This window comes from Euprymna scolopes, chromosome 14 (assembly GCF_053919585.1).
Source record: "Euprymna scolopes isolate OS-2025 chromosome 14, ASM5391958v1, whole genome shotgun sequence".
Taxonomy (NCBI): Eukaryota; Metazoa; Mollusca; class Cephalopoda; order Sepiida; family Sepiolidae; genus Euprymna; species Euprymna scolopes.
The window spans coordinates 96,380,881-96,402,403 of NC_136495.1; the positions used below are offsets into that span (position 1 = coordinate 96,380,881).

General features: G+C 31.5%; 1 protein-coding gene across 1 annotated transcript in view; it reads left to right on the top strand.

Annotated features, from left to right (window-relative positions):
* Window positions 1–21,523, top strand: part of LOC145293179 (N-acetylglucosamine-1-phosphotransferase subunits alpha/beta-like) — a 149,407-nt gene that overhangs the window by 65,347 nt on the left and 62,537 nt on the right. The window contains exons 6-11 of the mRNA XM_080139654.1: window positions 4,218–4,346; window positions 4,740–4,814; window positions 6,038–6,106; window positions 8,569–8,616; window positions 12,159–12,290; window positions 18,446–18,616. Of these exons, the coding sequence (XP_079995780.1) occupies window positions 4,218–4,346; window positions 4,740–4,814; window positions 6,038–6,106; window positions 8,569–8,616; window positions 12,159–12,290; window positions 18,446–18,616 (624 nt within the window). The remainder of the gene's footprint in view (window positions 1–4,217; window positions 4,347–4,739; window positions 4,815–6,037; window positions 6,107–8,568; window positions 8,617–12,158; window positions 12,291–18,445; window positions 18,617–21,523) is intronic.

Consider the following 21,523-nt stretch of genomic DNA (forward strand, 5'->3'; position numbering starts at 1 on the left):
ATGTAGAGAGCTCTGTTAGCGAACATACATTTTTATTTTCGTGTACATTTGATGCTTCAACAAACAATAATAATTTTCTTGTCAATTGTGGGGCCACGGCACATGTGATTACAAAGGAATCTGATTTTATCAATTTTGATCCCAACTTTGGGCCACAAAATCATTTTGTAGAACTAGCTGACGGGAGTCGAGTCAATGATATCGTTTTGAAAAGAGGCAATGCGAAAATCTCGCAATAAAGGTGAACTGTGTTTCTGTATTCTAGAAAACTCTCTTCTAATCCCAAAATTTAAACAAAATATATTTTCAGTACAAGCTGCCACAAAACAAGGTGCAAATATAAACTTTAGCCCCAATAAATCAAAACTGGTATACCCGAATGAAACTGTATTCAACATTAAAGAAAATGGAAGACTATATTATTTAAATAGCGTAGTCCCATCGAAAACCGCCTGCCATGATCTACAGACATGGCATAAAATTCTTGGACACTGCAATATTCCTGATATCAAAAAGTTGCCGACTGTAGTTGATGGAATGCAAATACAAACATCAAAAACCTTCAACTGCGACGTCTGTACGCAAAGAAAAATGACAAACTATCAAAGCAAGATACCAGACAAAAAGGCTAAAAAACTCCTATCAATGGTGCATTGTGACTTGAACGGTCCCGTAGAACCGATGGCCAGAGAACATTATAGATATGTGTTGAATTTCGTAGATGACCATTCAGGTTTAATAATGGTTTACTTTTTAAAGAACAAATCTGATACCCTGCTAGCAACTAAGAAATATCTAGCCGACATGGCCCCCTACGGTGAAATCAAGTGTATTCACTCTGACAACGGTACGGAATTTACCAATAAAGACTTTGAACTTTTACTAATTAACCATCATATCAGGCATGAAACATCAGCTCCTAGATCGCCACACCAAAACGAGACTGCTGAACGTGCGTGGCGGACACTTTTTGAAATGGCAAGATGCCTACTCATTGAATCAAAACTCCCTAAAACCTCTAGACGTATGCACTTATGGCGGCAGCCTATATATGCAACAGGTGTTTTAAGAAAACACTATCTAAAACTCCATATGAATCTTTCTGCAGTAAAAAACCAAATTTAAGCAGAATGCATATATTTGGTTCAACTTGCTTCGCATATATAGAGAAAAAGAGTAAATTGAATATTAAAGCTGACAGAGGTATATTTCTTTGATACGATAAAAACAGTCCAGCCAATTTAATATTTTTTCCCGAAAAAAAATAAAATAAAAAGAATCCGGTGTGTAAAATTCACAGACACGTTTAAATGTAAAGACGAAAACCCGTCATATGAAGAGGATGGAATTATATTACCTCAAATAATTAGAACAAACGAAAACAATAAAAATGATGGAGACGAGAGTGTCCATGATGATGATAAAGTTGAGAGATATCCCAAAAGAAATAGAAGACGACCCGATTTTTTTGTGGTCGACAATATAAAGGATTATCAAATCGACTATTGCTGTTCAATGGAAAATGTGCCAAAAAGCTTCAACGAAGCAATTAATTCAGAACATTGTGATGAATGGAAAATTGCCATGAAAAAAGAAATAGATGCCTTAACCGAAAATGATACCTATACGGTAGTGCCTCTCCCAAGAGATAAACATGTTATTTCTACCAGATGGGTTTTTACAAAAAAGAGTACAGCATCAGGCGTAGAACAGTACAAAGCAAGATTTGTTGCTAAGGAGTGCTCTCAGATTTACGGTAAAGAATACTTTTCTACGTTTTCGCCGACCACAAACCTAAGGACAATCAGAGTTTTACTGCAAGTTGCATCACAATATGACCTAAACATCCATCAAATGGACGTAAAAAATGCTTATTTGAATGCCCCAATAGACTGTGAAATTTATATTACCCCTCCAGAGGGATTTATAATGAAAAATAAAAATAGCGTGTGGCGACTTAACAAGTCATTATATGGTCTAAAGCAGAGTGCTCAGTGTTGAAACACAGTATTCCATGATTATATTATTAAACAACAATTTAGACAATGCGCTGTAGATCTCTGTTTATATACCCAACACAAAGACGATAAACTACTGATTTTGGTTTTGTGGGTCGATATTTTAATTGCATCAAATTGTGACATAATGTTAACTGATGTTAAGAACAAATTAAGTAAAAGATTCAAAATGACCGATCTTGACAAAATATCCTGGTTTCTGGGGATAGAATTTACTCAAAGCAAAGGACTTGTTACGATGACTCAATCGAGATACATCGACAAAATACTTTTAAAATTTGGAATGGGAGAGTGCAAGAAATGCTCTACACCGGTCGAAAATGATATTAATAAAAATATACACACAGAATCTGAAATAATAAATGACACACAAGATCGCAAAATTATAGGTAGTCTTATATATTTAATGACTGCAACCAGGCCCGACATATGCTATACAGTAACAAAACTGTCACAAAAATTATCACGACCGACAATGAAGGATTTAAACAGAGCTAAACAAGTCCTACGTTATTTAAAAGAAACTAAAGAACAGAAGTTCCACTTATGAGAAGGCTCTTACTTTTTTGCATGAATATCAGCGGAAAACCCTAGGGGTAATGCTCAGAGTATATAGATTTCTATATATCAAAAAAAAAAAAAAAAAAAAAAAAAATAGTCCCGGACAAGATGTTAAACTGTATCCATTTTATTTGTATTAACACTTTAACCTACTAATGCGTAACTAATACTTTTGCTTGAAAAAAAAAAAAAAAATCTTTGTAATTTTCCTTTTTGACGTTTGAACACAATTAAAAATGGCGTCTTTTTAAATGCTAAAATTCTAAGATCCAAATGATTTCTAATTTTTGTTATGTCTAAGTGAATATAAAAATATTTATTTTTGAGCAGAACAAACACAAGGGACTTCCCCATTATAAAAAATAGGGAGGATGTTGCAATATTTTAAGATTAATGGGGTATGATCCCACACAGTCGGAAGATTCTATTTATAAACGATGCTGCTAAGAACTGATGAATCAAATTAATTTCACGTTCTGCTACCAACCAATCAGAAACCAGAATTGCTTCATAAATATTAAACCTTTTCTGGGGCAATTTCACATGTTCTTTTCCCGGGTTTCGACACTAAGAATATTTTGTTCTGTGGAACTGTCTACTACAAACAAGTCACCTTCCAGGACTTGTGTGTAACAGCGAACCATCTGAAACTGTTTTGAAACTCAAAATGGCTTACACTTCTAGAGATTTATATGTAATGTAAAACTGAGTACAAATTTAATCATATTCAACCATCAATTTGGCATAAAGCACTCATTTTAAGTCAATAGGCTATAACCATTGCCTGTTTTTAATGGGCTAAAACATCTAGTATATCTTCCTTTTTGTGTATATAAACAAAGAATTCACCACCCAGCAAGTTACAGAGATAGGAGGCGTGTAAAGAATAGAGTAATTCACACGTGTTGATTTAAAGACAGGCATGAAAATGTATTATGTCTACTTATATAAGGCACTGTGAGTGTGTGAGAGAGAGTTTGTTCTCTATAAACTCAAATGGTTGTGCTGATTTTTTAAAAGTTTCACACAAATGTACCTTATGTGCTTGGGAGTGTTCTTAGAAAGGTTTTGTATTGAATACCTCTGATAAGTATCAAAAATATTTAATCAAAGAAATCCCATTAAAGAAGGAACAGTCCAATTTTGATCAATGTTAATCTATTCACATTAATTTGTTTTTTTATACTAATTTAATTTTAAAAACAGTTTGTCTGTTTATTCAGAGTTTTTAATTTTAATTTAAAGATGCTTCAAAGAGCTTACAAATTTTAATTTTATTACCTGATGGCATACATGTGGCTTTTTAAGTTCACTGGAGAGTTCTATCAGATCCGCACGCTTACCACAACCTTGATAAAACAGCATGAGGATGGACATTTTACTTGCAAGGAAAAAAAATAACAAAAGAACAATTTCAATCTCATAAGAATATGATATCTAAAATTAATTAGAAATACTTCAGGTTTTCCTTTTGTTTTTTTTTGTTTTTTTAATAAAAAAGGAAAAAAATATTTTTGCATCCTAATGTGTTTCTAAAACAGTTTGTTTATTCAAAGTTTTTAATTTTAATTCAAAGATCCTGCAAAGAGTTTACAAATTTCAATTAATTTAATTTTATTTCTTATATTTGTTTTGTAGACTTCTGATTGGACACTTCAACAAAGCGTTCTGTTGTCTGATACAGTTTTCATGACCGGTCTTACCAAAAATATTAAATTGAAATCTATTAAGAATTTACTTTATAAAAATAAAATCACCTTTTCCAAGGTATGTAATTTTATTTAGCTTTTTCCAATTACTATTACCATTCTGATAATAATTTAAGAAAGTAACACACAAGCATCTTGCTCATATTACTATTGAGATGTTAAATTGTATTTAATTTTACATTCTTTTGATCTGTTTTTTTTTTTGTTTTTTTTTTTTCCACATTGATCAGTTAATCATGCTTAAATGTTAATATTATGCAGCTTTGTGTTGATTGTGACAGACCTGAATATGTGTATAAATTGGGGCTGGATTAACTCAAATTTTTTAATTAATTTAAAAATGTGATTATCTTTGGTCAATCATGTATAAGTTTTAAAAAATATTTTTTTTGCTAACCACACAGTTTTAATGGTTGTATTTTATGGATATATTTTCTTGTTCTTTGCACAGATAGATCTCTATAATGCTCAACAATTGGCTGTTATTCATTTACCATCCAAAGAGGACATGGAGGAACTTTTGCAGGTGAGGAAAGCTATTACTTGTCTATCAGGTTTCTCAGATTGTCATCTTCTACACATCAACTTAACTACTTAAAATTCTAAATAACATTTTTATTACAGGACATATTAATTTTTTATATAAGTTTATAAAGACAAACCTCTGGAAATGTTATTCCAGTAAAAATAAGAAAAAGGAAAATGTGCAATATCTCAACTGAACATTTAAAAAATATTTCTAAATTTTGTAAAAGAAATTTGAATGATTGTTTTGATTGGTAATCTTTTAAATCAACACATTTTAGGTGAAAACATTACATGCTTACATGTCGTGTCTAAATTAGTATAAATTACAAAAATTACAAAAAATGATCTAATAAAAAAAACAATTACAAGTAAAAATAGAATTTATATGTTTCAATGAATGTTTTAATGTGGAAGAGTTGTACAACCAATTAAGTATGACAAACAAAGAGATAACCCTTGACTTAAATTAAGGGTCTGCCATTTTTAAACAAAATATATTGAAACGTAATTGTGGATAATTTTTTGTAAAAAGTACATCTAGCACATCTTCTGTTGGATCATTTTTTCGTAATCTTTGGAATTTATACTAATTTCGACATGACCATGAGTATGTAATAATGTTTTCACCTAAAATGTATTAGTTTAAAAGATCACATATCTAGAGAATCATCAAAAATTTTTAAATATTTGTAAAAAGTTTTTTTTCTGTCATATAGATTTAATAAACAAAATGCAAGTAAATTAGAACATGTAAGGTGCATAGCAGAAATCAAACCTTTAATGCAAAGTTATGCAACCAGTCATATTTGGCCGTGTTCAGCTCTTCTTCATTGCAAAGTGGATAGCACGTTTAAGAAAATGCTTAACTGTTTGATAGTCTGTCTTGCCCTATCATTCAAAGTTAGCAATATGTCCTAGTTTATACATGTCACAGTGTAGACAATTCTGGTGTATAATTTACATAATTTAATAAAACAAATTTGATAATGTAAAATTATTAGTATTTTTCTTAATAATTTCTTTCAGACTTCTAAAAAATAAAAAAAACTTGCTTGTAATATTTTTCATGTGAAAATATTTCAAAGAAGTTTAAATTTTTGTTTTAATACTGACATTTTTTCTTTAATAAAAAATTTAGTTAAGGACAAAAGTTCAACTGAATTAAGGTATAAAATTTAATTTTGTATGCTTATTTTTATTAAATTTTAATCTTATTTTCAGGTTAATCTCACTTTTGACAGTAAAAATGTTACACTGGTGGCTGCTAATCTTGTTTGGGATTTGACTGATGTAAGTAAAAGAAAAATCAAATCAAAAATTGATCCTGTGCGTCATGAGTAAGTTGCTGGAATCTGTGTTAAATAGAGAACTAATCAACCATCTTAGCAAAAATAACCTTCTTAGTAACACGCAATATGGTTTCCGTTCTGCTAGATCTACAGCAGATGTGCTTACAGTTATAGCTCATAGGATTAGCGAATCTCTCAACGGAGGCTACCTTTCTAGGGCAATTGCTCTTGACATATCTAAAGCCTTTGATACAGTATGGCATAAAGGTTTACTTCACAAGATCTTCAGCTATGGTATAGCTGGAAATGTCTTTTCAATTATTAAACCATTTCTCTCTGATAGGTTCATAAGAGTAGTGGTTGATGGGCAGAAATCAGAAGCTCTTAGTATTAATGCTGGAGTCCCTCAGGAGTCCATCCTGGGCCCAACTCTCTTCCTGATCTATATTAATGATCTTCCAAATCACATCCTTACATCATTTGTAGACATCTACGCTGATGACACTACCATTTATGGTAGCACATTTAAGACCGTAAACGACCAAGTTCTCTCTGATTCTCTCTCCTCTGATCTTGAGCAAGTGGTAGAATGGGGAAAGAGGTGGCTTGTTACTTTTAATGCATCTAGAACCAAGCTTTTATCTTTACATCATCAACGCTCTGATCCCCATCTGGCATCAATTGAAATGAATGGCTCTCATCTTGGGAAGGCCTCATGTTTTGACAAGCTTCTGGGCTTGACTTTTACTCCTGATCTTAAATGGAACACATACATTAAATCCGTTGCCAAGGCCGCTGGAAAAATGGTGGAATCCTTCTATCGATCCAGTAGATATCTCACTGCTGATGCAATTCTCTATCTATATAAGAGCCAGGTACATCCAAGGATGGAGTACTGTTGCCACATCTGGGCAGGAGCTGCTAGAAAGGACTTATCCTGCCTTGATAGAATTCAAAATAGACTTCGTAGCCTTGTGGGGGATGTCCTTTTCTCTTCCCTGCAACGTCTATCTCACAGAAGAGATGTTGCGAGTTTGTCTGCTTTATCGTTATTTTCATGGCAGGTGCTCAGCTGAGCTCCATTCTATGATCCCCATTCTATGATCCCCCCTCGCCAAACTTTCACAAGAAACACCCGTCTAGCAGAAAACACCATCACTAGTTTCCCCCACTCTTTATCTGTGCCAAAACCTAAGCGTATATTCCATGAGCAAAGCTTCTTTCTTAGAACTGCACACCTATGGAATTGTCTTCTGTTTTTCTGCTTTCCAGCTGACTCCAATATGGTTGTCTTCAAGTCTAACGTAAACAAGTTTTTGATGAGCCGTTCTATATAAGTTAACAAATTTACCGAATCTCCATTACTAACGGTTACTATATTGTCCAATTTCTACTGTACACTCTTTAACCCTTATCCTCGAGTGGCCTCTTGGCCTTGATAAGTGGTGATGCCTATGTAAAAAAAAAAAAAAAATCTTAAATGACACCGTCGATAAACTGATGAAATATCAAATTAGTAATCGATTGTGTGTTAGGAAATAAAGAAAAAAAATTTAATCGATTTTATTTTTGTTTATTGTTTAAACAAAACGAGTCAATGAATGTGTTCATTTATTTTTGTGAAAAATGCTGTAGGAAGTGGTCTTGGTGTTTAGTAAAAATTATGTGCATAGGAAGGAAGTGTTCAGTTATTTTCTGATAATTGTTGAATTTAGAGGAGAAAAATTAGGATCATTTTAAAATACAAAATTATATTGGAACACAGATTCTGAAAAAGAAATTCCATAATTGTTTCATTTTTCCTGACAGCCACTGAGAAGAGCAGAAGTCAAGTGTTGACATATCCTGTTCCACTGCTTAACAGCACTTGAACAAGAACACAACTACTCACATTATCATGTCCACTCAGATGACATCTGCTTTCTGATGCAGCTCAGTTTTAAGCTTGTTCCAATGAACACAATATAAGGAAGCAAGTAGCAAGAGTTGTCAACACGTACTGTGAAAGTTCATAAATCTAATTCAAGTCCTATTATCTCCCTAGCTGTCATCTGAGGCAACACCTTGTCCATTATGGCATCATCCCACATTGTCTATGTCTAGATGAAGACAAAAATTTGTAAATGTTTATCTGTTCTTGTACATTGTACTTCAAAATATCAGGTTTCTTTTTTACAAGAACAAATCTTCTAATCAAATATTCGATAAATTTTGTTTTAATTATTATTTCAACTTTTAAACTGGCATAGTCATAAATAAATAATGCACCAGATCAGCTACATTCACTCGTGTTCTTATACTCATGGGAAAGATATGTTCTTACATTCAGTGAATAAGTAAATATCATGAGTCCCACTGGATTTGGTAATTTGCAGCAGTAAACCATAAAATGTAATTTATTGAATAAATAAACTATAAAGTGTTATATTTTTATTGAATAAAGTGTTATTTTTTCCTTTGCAGTATTCTGAAAACGAAGATACATCTCGGAGTCGGTTTGAAGATAATGAGGTATAATGCAAATCAAATTTATTGTTATATTCATATTATTTCCTCATTTTCAGTTCCATGACTAAAATAACTTCAGGCTTAAAAGCTGTTATAAATGCAGGCTTTAAAACTAGCTTTTAAACGTACAGCTCATAATTAAGTTTATAATTTAAAATTAATTTTAATGAGTAAACAATAAAATATAATTTGCTTAGAGGAAATTAAAACTTTGATAACTAGTTTAACAAAATCAATGGTTCAAAAATAATTATATTTAGATACGAAAATTTTCATAACAGAGCTAATTTTCAATTTTTCTTCTAAAATATATATATATATATATATATATATATATATATATATATATATATATATATTAGAAGATAGATCCGGTATTGCCTAGGTATCAACAAATGTTCTACAATTCCAATGCTTTTATTGTCATCAAAATCAGTGAAATCAACCATTTTGTTAACACCCTCATATAGTTCAAATCGATTTGATTGCAAAATGGTTGATTTACTATTGATTTTTTTTACACCAGGTCCTTCTGTTTGTACAGTGATAAAACTTCTCAAATTTGTGATGTTAGGCTATATGAGGGTGTTAACTTCTTTAATCTTTTTTTGATTATGAATTTGTGATTCTTATCGGAGACATTCCCAGACACATAAAGTACATTTGTGTGAAATTAAAAAAAATATGTTCAGCCATTTTGGACTCCATAGGGAACACACACATACAAAGTGTGTTTTAATATATATATTTCTCTATTATATAAGAGGAACATGGTCTGAGTGTGAGTGAGTTTGTTCTATATGGACTTGGAAACAGCTGGGCCGATTTATTTATTTTTTTTTAAATTTCACACGAAGGTACCTGATGTGTCTGGCAGAGTTCTTACATAGATTTTGTATCAAAATGCGTCTGATAAGTATCGATAATCAAAAAAATTTGATTAAAGAGGAAGTTTGATTTTGACCCAAGTTAACACTTTTATACAATCCAACATCACAAGTGGATTTGAGAAGTTTTATCACTGCACAAGCATAAAGGCCTAGCCTATAAAATCAACTGTAGAGTCTTTTATAAGACGGGCGCATTCGAAATGAATTTTTTTTGTTTTGTTTTGTTTTTTTTTTTGTTTTTTAGAGCACAATTGAACCATAATGCTTGACTTTAAACTTGTAAGTGAAGCCATCATTTACAGATAAATTTATAAAATCAACAGTAGATTCTGTACAGTGCAATGTAGACTACAATGTATTGTGGACAAAGTTACTGCGAAGAGGCATGTAAAGCTTCCTCCCGGTACAGTGCAGGGATCTCCTAACTAGAGCAGGCAATCAATCAATCAATTTGATTCAAAAAATGAGTGATTTCACCGATTTCAATGATAATAAAAGTATGGGAGGGGATCCTCATTTAATCTCAGACAACATTTGGTTTCCCAACTAGTAGGTCTATCTATCTATCTATATAATTTTATTTGTTTCTATCTTTGTAATATGTATTATCCATGTTTCATCTTACAATGCATCAGCGAGGTTGAACCTAATGAGATTTGAAATCATGGAGAATTAGATTTTAAGATATAGGGGCATCACATTGGTGAATGGAAAATTATTCTCATGTAGTTTTAAATGAAATGCTTTTTTGTAGAAATAGTTTAGTACATTCAAAGTATTGCAAATAAAAACTTTAAAATAAAATGACATAAAAAAGTCATGTATTCCTGCCACTTCAACTAGCAGATTTTAGCTCAATGGTAGAATGTTTGACTTGTCTTTGATATTTTAGTTTTGAATCTCACTGAAGGTTCAGCCCACTGATGAGTTGTAAAACCATGAACTATGTATCCATTAATAATTATATTAATAAAATAAGATTTATATATAAAATTATATCATATCAATGGTTTGGTGTCGATGTATCAACACTTATCAATAACTTACTAACTTTATATTTAAACTATTGCTATTTTCACTGTCCAGTCTGGCTTTGTTAGTCTCTTCATTTAAAAAGGTCTTGGTCTCTGTATTAAAGGCCAATATATAGATATAAGTTAGGTAGGGGATTTGCTTTTAGGGAAGGGGGTATTTTGAAAAGTATCTTTTGTAAAGAGCTGTTAAATCTGGAGGTAAAAATGCTTTTGATTCAAAACCACAAAAAAGCTCAGACACATGGGTTGAACTAGATAGTATACTTCCTTTAAGTCATGGTTAGAGATTTTTCATCTGATAGTGGAAGTTGTTTTGTAATAGTAAATATCTTATTTAATACATATATTAGGTTCTTACTCTGCTAACTGAGCCTTCTGATGAATTTTTCTCCTCAAAGTTGTTTTATATAGAGAAATTAAGCAGAAACAAACCAAAATTATCTGTCCATCAACGTTTCGTTTTTAATTCAAGACTTCCTCAGAATGATTGGGTTGAAGAAATAAAATACCAATACAATACTCAAATATATATTTGTTGTGTTTGTAATGTGCAATGGATGTTTTTGGTTTATTTTCAAACAAAAAAAATAGCCATGAGCATTCAATTGGTGCATAGCATTCATGGTATGGAGTGAGTGAAATTTATTTTAAACAAATTTTTTTTAAACGATATATAGCCATTAGAATTTAAAAAGATATGATGTTTCTGTTTTTGGAATGAATATAGTCATTAGAATTCAAAATGTGGGATGTGTATATGAAATGAAATGAGTGTTTGTTTTTATTTATTGATTGATAGTTTATTTTATTATCAGTATTATTTTCTGTGATGTAAGTTAGTTAACCTCTATCTAAATTTAAGTTCTATTTTTTAATATAAGGTTTAAATCGTACTAGTATTTTATTTGTTTAAATCAATAATTTCACAAAAGTCTTGAAATAAAGACAAAACTTTGATGGACATATAATTTTATTTTTTTTTCATCTCTTTATCATGTTGGAATATTATTTACATAATTTTCATCGTATATATATATATATATATATATATATATATATATATATATATATATATAATGAAAAATAAAATTGAACAAATACAATATTTATTGATCCATCAAAAAATTCAAACAAGGAGTTATAATGAAAAACACTTAATCCATTTCATAATTATATTTCCTTTTAAATTTTTCATGGATCAATAAATATTGTAATTTATTCAATTTTATTTTTCATAATCTATTTTTCCTATTTCTTTAATTGGTCAATCTAGTATATTGAGCTTTTTATTATCTTGATATGTCCAAATTTTAAGATAATATTTATCTTTGTAATTTTTTATTTGTCTCTCTCTATCTCTCTATATATATAATGAGGGATATTTCAAAAGTAATACCTCCTATTTTTTTTATTCTACCCGAATAGCAAAAAAACAAAAATTCTCCTCTACAAAACAACCAAACTAGACACCATGAAAAAATATGTGAATATATAAAGAACGTGAAGGATAAAAACTTTTTTCTAAAGTTATTGGATTCAGCATTAATATCCCAAAACTGTTTTATATACTATAAAATAAAACAATATATAATATATACCATTTTAATTCTTATATTTTTAGGAATTACGGTACTCTCTGAGATCGATTGATAGATTCGCTCCCTGGATACGACATGTTTTCATTGTCACCAATGGACAAATTCCTTTATGGCTAAATTTGGACAGTCCAAGATTAACATTGATTACTCATGAGGTAAGAATCTCTTACAAATTATTTTTTTATGTCAGCAAATCATGTAATTAAATGTATACATATTTACCTTATTGTTCAGCTTTATTGATTTCTTGTTAGTACAATCTAATTATTGAAGGTGCAATGATGCTTAAAATTTAGATGCTAAAATAGCTATTGTGTATCTGTATATTATTCATATCTTATTCTGCTGTCGGATTCTATTATGGCATTTCACATGTCATAGAAAAAGATAATTTTTCAAATCTTGACAAACAGAAATGCTGAGAATTTCTTTTTATGTGCTTTTGCAAGCATCACATTTATCCTGATCTCAAAAGGTTGGTAGTATTTGACCTATACTGTCTCAGTTGAATTTTGCAGGCCTGTTGGCACCATTTTGTCTTCAATATACAAATCTGAACATGATGTAGAATTATCCCCCTTAACTAAGCTTTTTTTTAAAATGAGACTTTGACCGGTCACACTGCGCACCGCAACATAGGAGAGTTCATGCATAAAATAAAGAACTACTCAAAGATTGGTGAAGACGCGCAAGGACTAACTAAAAACATGGTTACACCCTATCCAAACCAATGTTGAACCTAATTCTAGTCCACAGATTTACGGTGTTCGTTGCTGGCCTTGGGACTGGCTGCCCATATCTTGGTCGCCACTGATGATTATCATATGTGGTCTGCATTCATCCGAGGCACTGTATGTTATATGGAAGGAACTGGTGCAACCTATCCTGGGTGAATTTCGGAAGTCAAGTCACATGTATTATATTTGTCAGTTTATTTAGTTTGCTTTTTAGACAATATTATTTTATAAATTACTAGCTGTACCCTGCCATGCATTGCTGTGGCTCAGTTTGGTGTAATGGAAAAATCTAATAAAAAGAGAAAATATTCTTAGTACAACAATCTGCTCCAAAAGGTGAAAAAAAAAAAAAAAAAAAAAAAAAAGGCGAAAATGAAAAAATGGTACTCTTGCAGAATTTGACCCGGATCCTCGGGAGTTTCCGCCAATCATGGCTTGTGCTCGACCAGAAATCACTAGATTAAGCCGAATGTTGAAATGCTAAAGTGTGTTTTTTTTTTTTTTGTATTCAAAAATGTGAGTTTGTAATTAATATTTGGGTGAGGGGGAGGGGGGTACTATACACAGATTCGAAAAGTTCAAATACATCAAAGCAAAGGTAAGATAAGTTACATGCCTACCTAACTGGATAATTTTTTAGTGTTTTTATTTAATGTAAAATGTTTAATCGGCTCAAAAAACATAGTGTTTATCGATGTATTTGAAAAAGTCAAATGATGGCGGACTCTGTTGAATACATTAAGTTTGGGAAAATAAGTTAAAAAAACTATACAAAACAGTGTCAGAAACCCACCAAGCATATGTTACCATGACGTAGACTGGCATATTCAGTGGGTTTCTGACAGAATTTTATATAGTTTTTTTTTAGTTTTAAGTCATTTTCCCAAACTTAACGTCATCAACAGTGTCCACCACCATTTGTATTTTTCAAATACACCGATAAACACTGTTTTTCGAGCTGACTAAACATTACATTAAATAAAAAAGGGTTTGTATTACTAAACACATAAATTGAAAAAGTTGTCAAATAATAAATATATAACAAATAAATGTTATCAAAGGCAAGATAAGTTTTCTACCTTACTGGATAAGATTTTAGTGTTTTTATTTAATGTAAAATGTTTAATCGGTTCGAAAACATGCAGTGTTTATTGGTATATTTGAAAAATGCAAATGGGAGCAGACTGTGTAGAACAAGTTAAGTTTGGAAAAATGAATTAAAACTAAAAAAAATATACAAAATACTGTTAGGAACTCACTCAATGTATATTACTGTGACATAGGCTGATCTATATTTGGTATTTATTTTTAACCATATTTTGTATAGTTTTTTAGTTTTAGTTTTAACATTTTCCCAAACTTAACGTGTTCAACACAGTCCACTGCCATTTGTAATTTTCAAATATATCGGTAAACACTGTTTTTTGAGCCAAATAAACATTTTACATTAAATAAAAACACTAAAATATTATCCAGTTTGATAGAAAAGCAATTTATCTTACCTTTTAATAATATTTATTTGTTATATATTTGTTTTTTAACTTTTTCGAATCTATGTGTACAGTCAAACAAACCTAATAAAAAAGTAAATATTATCCAGTTAGGTAGAAAAGTAACTTCTATTGCCTTTGAAACATTTACTTGTTCCTATTTACAATGCCTCCCCACAGGACAGAGTTAGACACCAAGGTCGTTTTTTAATGTGGAGAAAAGGAACAAAAATAAAAATTGTCTCGGTTGTGAAGGATTTCTCCTCCACTGACAAAGAACAAGAAATTGAAGTGCAGCATCTGAAGAACAGATACTACACTTTGATCTTATTTGTTTTTTGTTGACAACTTTTTCAAATCTTTGTGTATAATGATACAAACCTGGAGGGGGTATTTTTCTATTTATTTTTATTTTTTGTACGGCGCTAGTTTTTATTTTGGTACCGTGCTAGTTTTTCGAAGTTAAATTTAAATTTCACAATATCTTCTTTTTTTTTTTTTTTTTTGAAAGCACAGGATAGTTACAAAACATCACCCTCCCCATGGTAAAAATGGCTGAAAAAATAACGGTTTTCTTAATAGAAACTTTTCTCTACTTTCACCTAACAATTTATGGTTTTAATAAAGAAAAGGCATTCATATTTTCTTATATAAAAACAACTTCTGTTAAAAAAAAAATGCCCAAAAAAAACGGGTACTTCCAATTTTGTTAAGTTTTCTTGAAAAAAAACAAAAGCTTTAACCTAACAATTTACGGTAAAAAAAAAAAAAAAAAAAAAAAAAAAAAGCAAAAACAAAGCGTTAATCGACTGATGTATACGAATCGAACCCCACTTGCCAAATAGGCACCAGCTACAATGTTGAACGCGCCTTCCATGTTGTTTATCCAAGTTAAATTCAAATTTCACAATATAATTTATAATAAATTGTTAGTTGAAAGCACAGAATAGTTACAGAACACCCTCCCCTCTCCATGGTAAGACTGGCTGAAAAAAATAACGGTATTTCAGCATGTTACCAAAATACATATGTACCGTAAATTTTCTTTAAAAAAACCCTGTACTTTCACCTAACAATTTATGGTTTTAATAATGAAAAAAAAAAAAAAAAAAAAAGAGTTCATATTTTCTTATATAAAAACAACTGTTTAAAAACAAAAAACATGTACTGCTAATTTTGTTAAAAAAATGTTTTTTTACAGCAAAGATGGTTTTGTTAAGGTTTTTTTTTCCTTTTTCCTTTATTTTGTCTGTTTTCCTTTCTTTACTCCTTCCTTTTTCTTTCTTTACTCCTTCCTTTTTCTTTCTTTACTCCTTCCTTTTTCTTTCTTTACTCCTTCCTTTTTCTTTCTTTACTTCTTCCTTTTTCTTTCTTTACTCCTTCCTTTTTCTTTCTTTACTCCTTCCTTTTTCTTTCTTTTATCTTTTTTCCTATTTCTCTTTTTTTCTTTCTTTTTTCTCTTCCTTTTTCTCTTCTTTTTTTCTGTTTTTCTTTCCTTACTAACTGGTAACACATTTTGTATATAATAAGAGGCCCAATTTTTCCCCTCTGGACGAAACTAACGTAGGTTGACAAAAACAGATGGCACATAAAAATTTATGTTTACACCATTAGCCATTACCTTATTTACCTATATAACACATTTATATTCACATTATTTCATATTATTAAAACATTACATTTATTCCAAGCAGCGCCATGTTCATCATCATCATAACCTACAGAGGAAGTAGCTAGATTTTCACCACTTCTTCGACAAGTCCTCTTATGCCCCCATTCCACACTGTGCACATTTATACACAAGTTATGGATACTGTGGTTACACCGTTTTTAATAGATCCATAAACTTTGAGCCCAACCATTAAATTCCCGTCCATCTATTCGAAAAATAACTTCTTCCTTACAATCTTATCCTGATTGGCATAGATCATACTGATCTCTTATTCAAGACACTAAAACAAACACCCAATCAAGCCGTTATCCAATATGGCAACTATTGATAGAGGAGGCCTGATTTTTGCATTAAATAAAGCGATTACTGCACCTCAACAAAATTATTTGCTTCTCAATCCTGCTCCCTCTCCATCCCTTTCTCTCTTTCTCTAAATGCCATTAGAGGGAGATAGAGAAAGTGAGAGAAGTAGAGATAGAAAAGCAAAAGAAACAGTGAGAGATAGAAACAAAGAGATACAGAGAAAGATTAAATTATCGTATCAGCAGAGAGAGAGAGAGAGAGGTTGCATTTTTTTTCTTTTTCTTATGGTGATATCTAAAATTATTTAAAACAAGTATTGCAGTTAATACAAAAAAACATAACTGATAAATACACAAAAGAACTGAAGCGAGAGAAACAGTGATAGAGAGAGAGAGAGGGACATTAAAACAATGGTAAATTTTTATGCCGTCACCCAGCAATTTTTAATCCATAAAAATATTATGGCCCTGTCGGTGGGGCATTAGAATACGCCGACTGTCCCCCTGCAGAGGGTAAAAGTCCCTCAATGGGGGTCCTGGATATGACCTTAAACTATATCCAGTGGTGAGGCCCCAGCTTGTGGGCTTTGGAGAGTGTGGAGCCACCCTTTAATTACCATTGCTCCCAGGTCCACTCTGACCCGGAGTGGTAGTACCTGTTAAGGTCTTAACTATGGGTTAAATAGAAACCAATGTGAAAACAACAAATATATTCTATTAAATAAAAATTTTTCTTCAAAATCTTTGGATTCAGCATTAAATAACCCGAAAAGGGTTGATATGCCGTAAAACAAAAACCAACCAAACAACCAACCATTAAAATATTAAGATCTACTTTTTTTGCCACGCCTTTTATAAATTATATGAAAGCACAAATTTTGATAATTTAAAATTTAACTTATTAAAGTGGGGGGGGTGGAGGTCACTTTTTTTTATATAACTTAATCGTAAAATGCGGACCCACTTTTTGGCCACCAAATGTTCAACTAGACATGTCACCCTACCATTTTTTTAAAGTTTGATGATTGCAGGAGGAGAGAAGACAGCAAAACATGACGATTTTTTTTTTTTTTTTTTTTTTTGCGATGGGCAGGAGGGAGGTTTACATTTAAAACATAAAATAACAATAAATTTAATTATGTTTTGGCAGAAGGGGATTAAATTTTTTTATGAGACCATTCTGTACTTTCACTTAACAATTTCAATTTTCATAAACAAAACTAACCATAAAATATGACAAATTAAATTCAGGGGAGGGAGATTACATTAGAAACATAAAATAACAAAATATTTTATTTATTTTTTAATTTTTGGTAAATGTGGCCTAGTACACCAACATACAACCTACCTTTAACAATTTGTTTTCATGAGGAGTTGGGGGTGTCTATTCTGAAAGCCGTTTGTAACATTTATGGGTTGGGGAACAGCAGCAGCAGCCACAACAATAGCAACGGTACTATAATTTTTATCGAGGGGGAGGGGCCATGCTTTCACCGGGCGACGCCGGTTAGCTAATAAATGAATAAATATTTCTAGTGTAATTACTTAATTCAGTACCATATGTTTGTTAAGATATACTTACTGTATAGAGTTAAGGGTCAAATAAGTATATCTAAAAGTACAACAACAGGTACTGAATTAAATTGTAATTTTAGATATGATTAGATTGACTTTTATTATGAATACTAACAATCCCATGATGCAATTTTACACGTGTGCACTTCCAACTGAAATTACAAAATTTTACACAAATAATGCTCAATGTCCAGATTCATGTTAGCAAGCAACTTTAACAATGAATTTATTTATGGTGAACAGCTCGGTTAATATGTGCAAATATGTTAGATGCTTAGCTAATATGTGCAGAAAAATTACCATTTGAACAACTGTGTTAGAAAGTATAAGAAGCTATATCTTGTAAAACTCTTTCAATGGTAACCACAACCACCACAAGTGATGGTATATATCACTTGTTTGTTTCATAACTATTCCAATTAGTTCTAACATATAAATCTTAGTAATAGCTTTGTAACACTCTCATCAAGATAAACTATGACAGCTTTTAATTTTAATCTTTTCATTGTGATTTACATCTTTTTCCTTGCACAGGACATATTTCCAAACAAAAGTCATCTGCCAACATTTTCTTCTCCGGGCATTGAAGCCAATTTACATCGGATCCCAGGTTTATCAGATAAGTTCATTTACTTAAATGATGATGTCATGTTTGGTAAAGAAGTGTGGCCAGATGATTTCTATTCTCATTCAACTGGACAAAAAGTAAGTTTATATTTGTTTTTTGTTTTTTTCTCTTTTTCTGACTATTTTTTTTTTCTATTTTATTTTCTGTTTCTTTTTTATTTTTTCTTTCATTTTCTTTTTCATTCATCTTTTTTTCTTTAAATTTTCATCTTTTCTTTTTTTCTTTTTTCTTTCATTTTACATTTTTTTTCTTTTTCTTTTTTCTTTTCTTTTCTCTTTTTATTTTTACTTTTTATTTTTCCCATTAACTATTTTTTTTTCTTTTGGAAGAACTAGATTAAAAAAATAATTTTATTCACTCCAAACAAGACACATTGTCACTGAGATGGAAGAGACTACTATGAATTAACAACCAGATTCTAAGTGGGGAGTTGTGCTACAAGATGTTTGTTCACATTACATTTAAACTTCTGCATGTTGATACCATTAAACAGCAAAGGAATTTTAAAGGCAAGCAGTTTATGAAAAGAAGTTATTAGGGTAGTAAGTTTTCTGGCATTTGAGGAAGAGTATGCTTTTGCTGTCTGGGTATTTATGTCAAAGAGACAAAATTGTAGCAAGTTAGTCAGAGTAAATTCTATTGAAGTTGTTGTAAAATAAGCAACAGCAGTGCAACATTCTGGTGATGGGACAGGAGCTTAAGTTTGGTTAACAGTGTGGAACCTATTAGAGTACAGGCTCTATTTTGGACCCAGTCTAAGAGAGATTAGTGGTGGGTGAACCAGTCAAGATGTGACAATAATACGCCATGTATAGGTGGCTTTGAAGAGATATAGGATATTGGTATGTGTGAAAAGTTTTTTTAGCCTAGTAAAGGCAGCCCACCTTACTTGCAGCAGACTTGGCAAATTTTTGTATGTATGTGTCCAAATTTGTGTTATATGTGAATGTTAGACTAAGGTGTTTAAATGTTAAACTCTCAGGTAAAGTGCTACTAGCCATGACAATTGGGGGTTAGAAAGCTTTCTTATAATTGTTAAAGCAGCCATTCTAAACATTTCCTCCATCATTGACCCCCCCCCTCGGCCTTGTATATTTCTCCATTTAAATCCTACTCCCATACAAAAAATTCTTGTCATCATACAAAGTGACATAAAAACAAGGTCAAAAAGAACCTTTTTATTGTTTAAGACTTTCATTATTATCATCATCATCATCATGACAGGCTCCTTGCCCAGACCAATGTGACTCTTCCTCTCCAAAGTTTCCTGTCTTCCATCAGTGGCCTCAGATCTTCAGGTTCACAGTTGGCGTCATGTGGTATTTGTTGGATGTACGTGGATCTAGGTTGTCCTCTGACAATGACCGGTGAATCGTAGGTGTCTTTCTCTGATGGTATTAGATATGGCAGGTAGGTTGCCATAAAGTTGCTGCTTCGTGGGATGATTTTGCCAAGATATATTGATTATTGTTCTTAGCATATGGGTGTATGAAACATTAAGACTTTAGGTTTGTATAAAAATAGTATTATGCATCATATCACAAAAAATAAAGAAAATCATTTTTTTTTAAATAGAAAATTATGAAATTAATTTGTATTACATTTCTTATAATTAATTTTATTACGTTTCTTAGATATGATACAATCTGAAAAGAAATAATTATTTTTAATTTAGTAAGTACTTCAATTATTTACCCCCGTCTATATACTTTTAACCTCTGGTTGAGAATCTCTCTGTTAAAGGAAAGGAGCTTTGTCTTAAGTATAATCATCCATTTATGGCCTGATTCAGTTAGATTGGAGGTCATTTTCTAAGGATTAAGTCATTGCCTTGAATGTACATGTCGAGAATAGAGCATGGTGTCATCTATAAATATACGCATCTCTAATGGAAGCCATTTATGAAAATTAGAAATAACAGATTAAGAATCTGTCTTAACAGCATTAAATGTAACCATCTGTTTATGCTTTGAAACACATCCACATTAAAGACAACCTGGATCTTTCTTTTATTTTAGAAAGATCTGATTATATTAAATATTTGTCCAGTAATACTGTATGAAGACCTTCATGCCAGATTGTGTCAAAAGTTTTGAATATATTGAGCGCTACCACCCTAGCTTCGTCTGCCTCATTCAAAAATGGCAGTTAGAATGTCCACAATAGAATAAGCTTGCCTAAATCTATACTGAGTCTTTTAAAAGTTTAGCATCAACAACGTGCTGGACCATCGCTAGATTGATTATTGATTCAAAGATTTTAGCGAAGAGACAGATGAGGTGATAATTTTGTGGATCAGTTCTTTCACTAGAATTCTTACTACCACAAAGGTCATTTTCCAGCTATCATGGAAGCAAGATTTGGCAAGGCATTTTTTCTAATGTTTGAAGAGAACAGACAGGCCAGCTCCACAGAGCATTATTTTAAAAATTATTCTAGCACGGATAAGATCAGGCTCACATGCTTTGGATGTGTCAAAAAAATTTAATGATATTTTGGACATGGGAGAGGTAATAATCAGATCAAATGTGGCTTCGGTCCATATTGGGAAATTTGTGAGGGAGCGGTTTGTTACATCCAAGTCTAATTACTGGGCAAGCTGTTCAGCTTTATCAGTTGTTGTACCAGTGACATCATGGCAGTTAGATGCATCACATTATTATTATAGATTTTCCAGAAATAGCTGATTCCTAATTTCTGTGATTCAGTATGCTTTCTGATCATCTCAGTATACATGGTTTTAGCTGCGGGTATTACATTCGTACAATGGTTTCTTGATGCTATAAATTTTTGTCTATTTGTGGTTGACTTGTAGCAGTTCAATTGGTAGAATTCTTGCTGCCTATGTGCAATAGCAACTACACAGTTCAATGTAAACCATATGTAAGAGTGGGGCTTGCTATAAAACTTCCATGTAAGAATATATGATTCTAATGACCCATTCCGTTATCTCATTTATACTACGTGTATCAGAATTTTGGGGG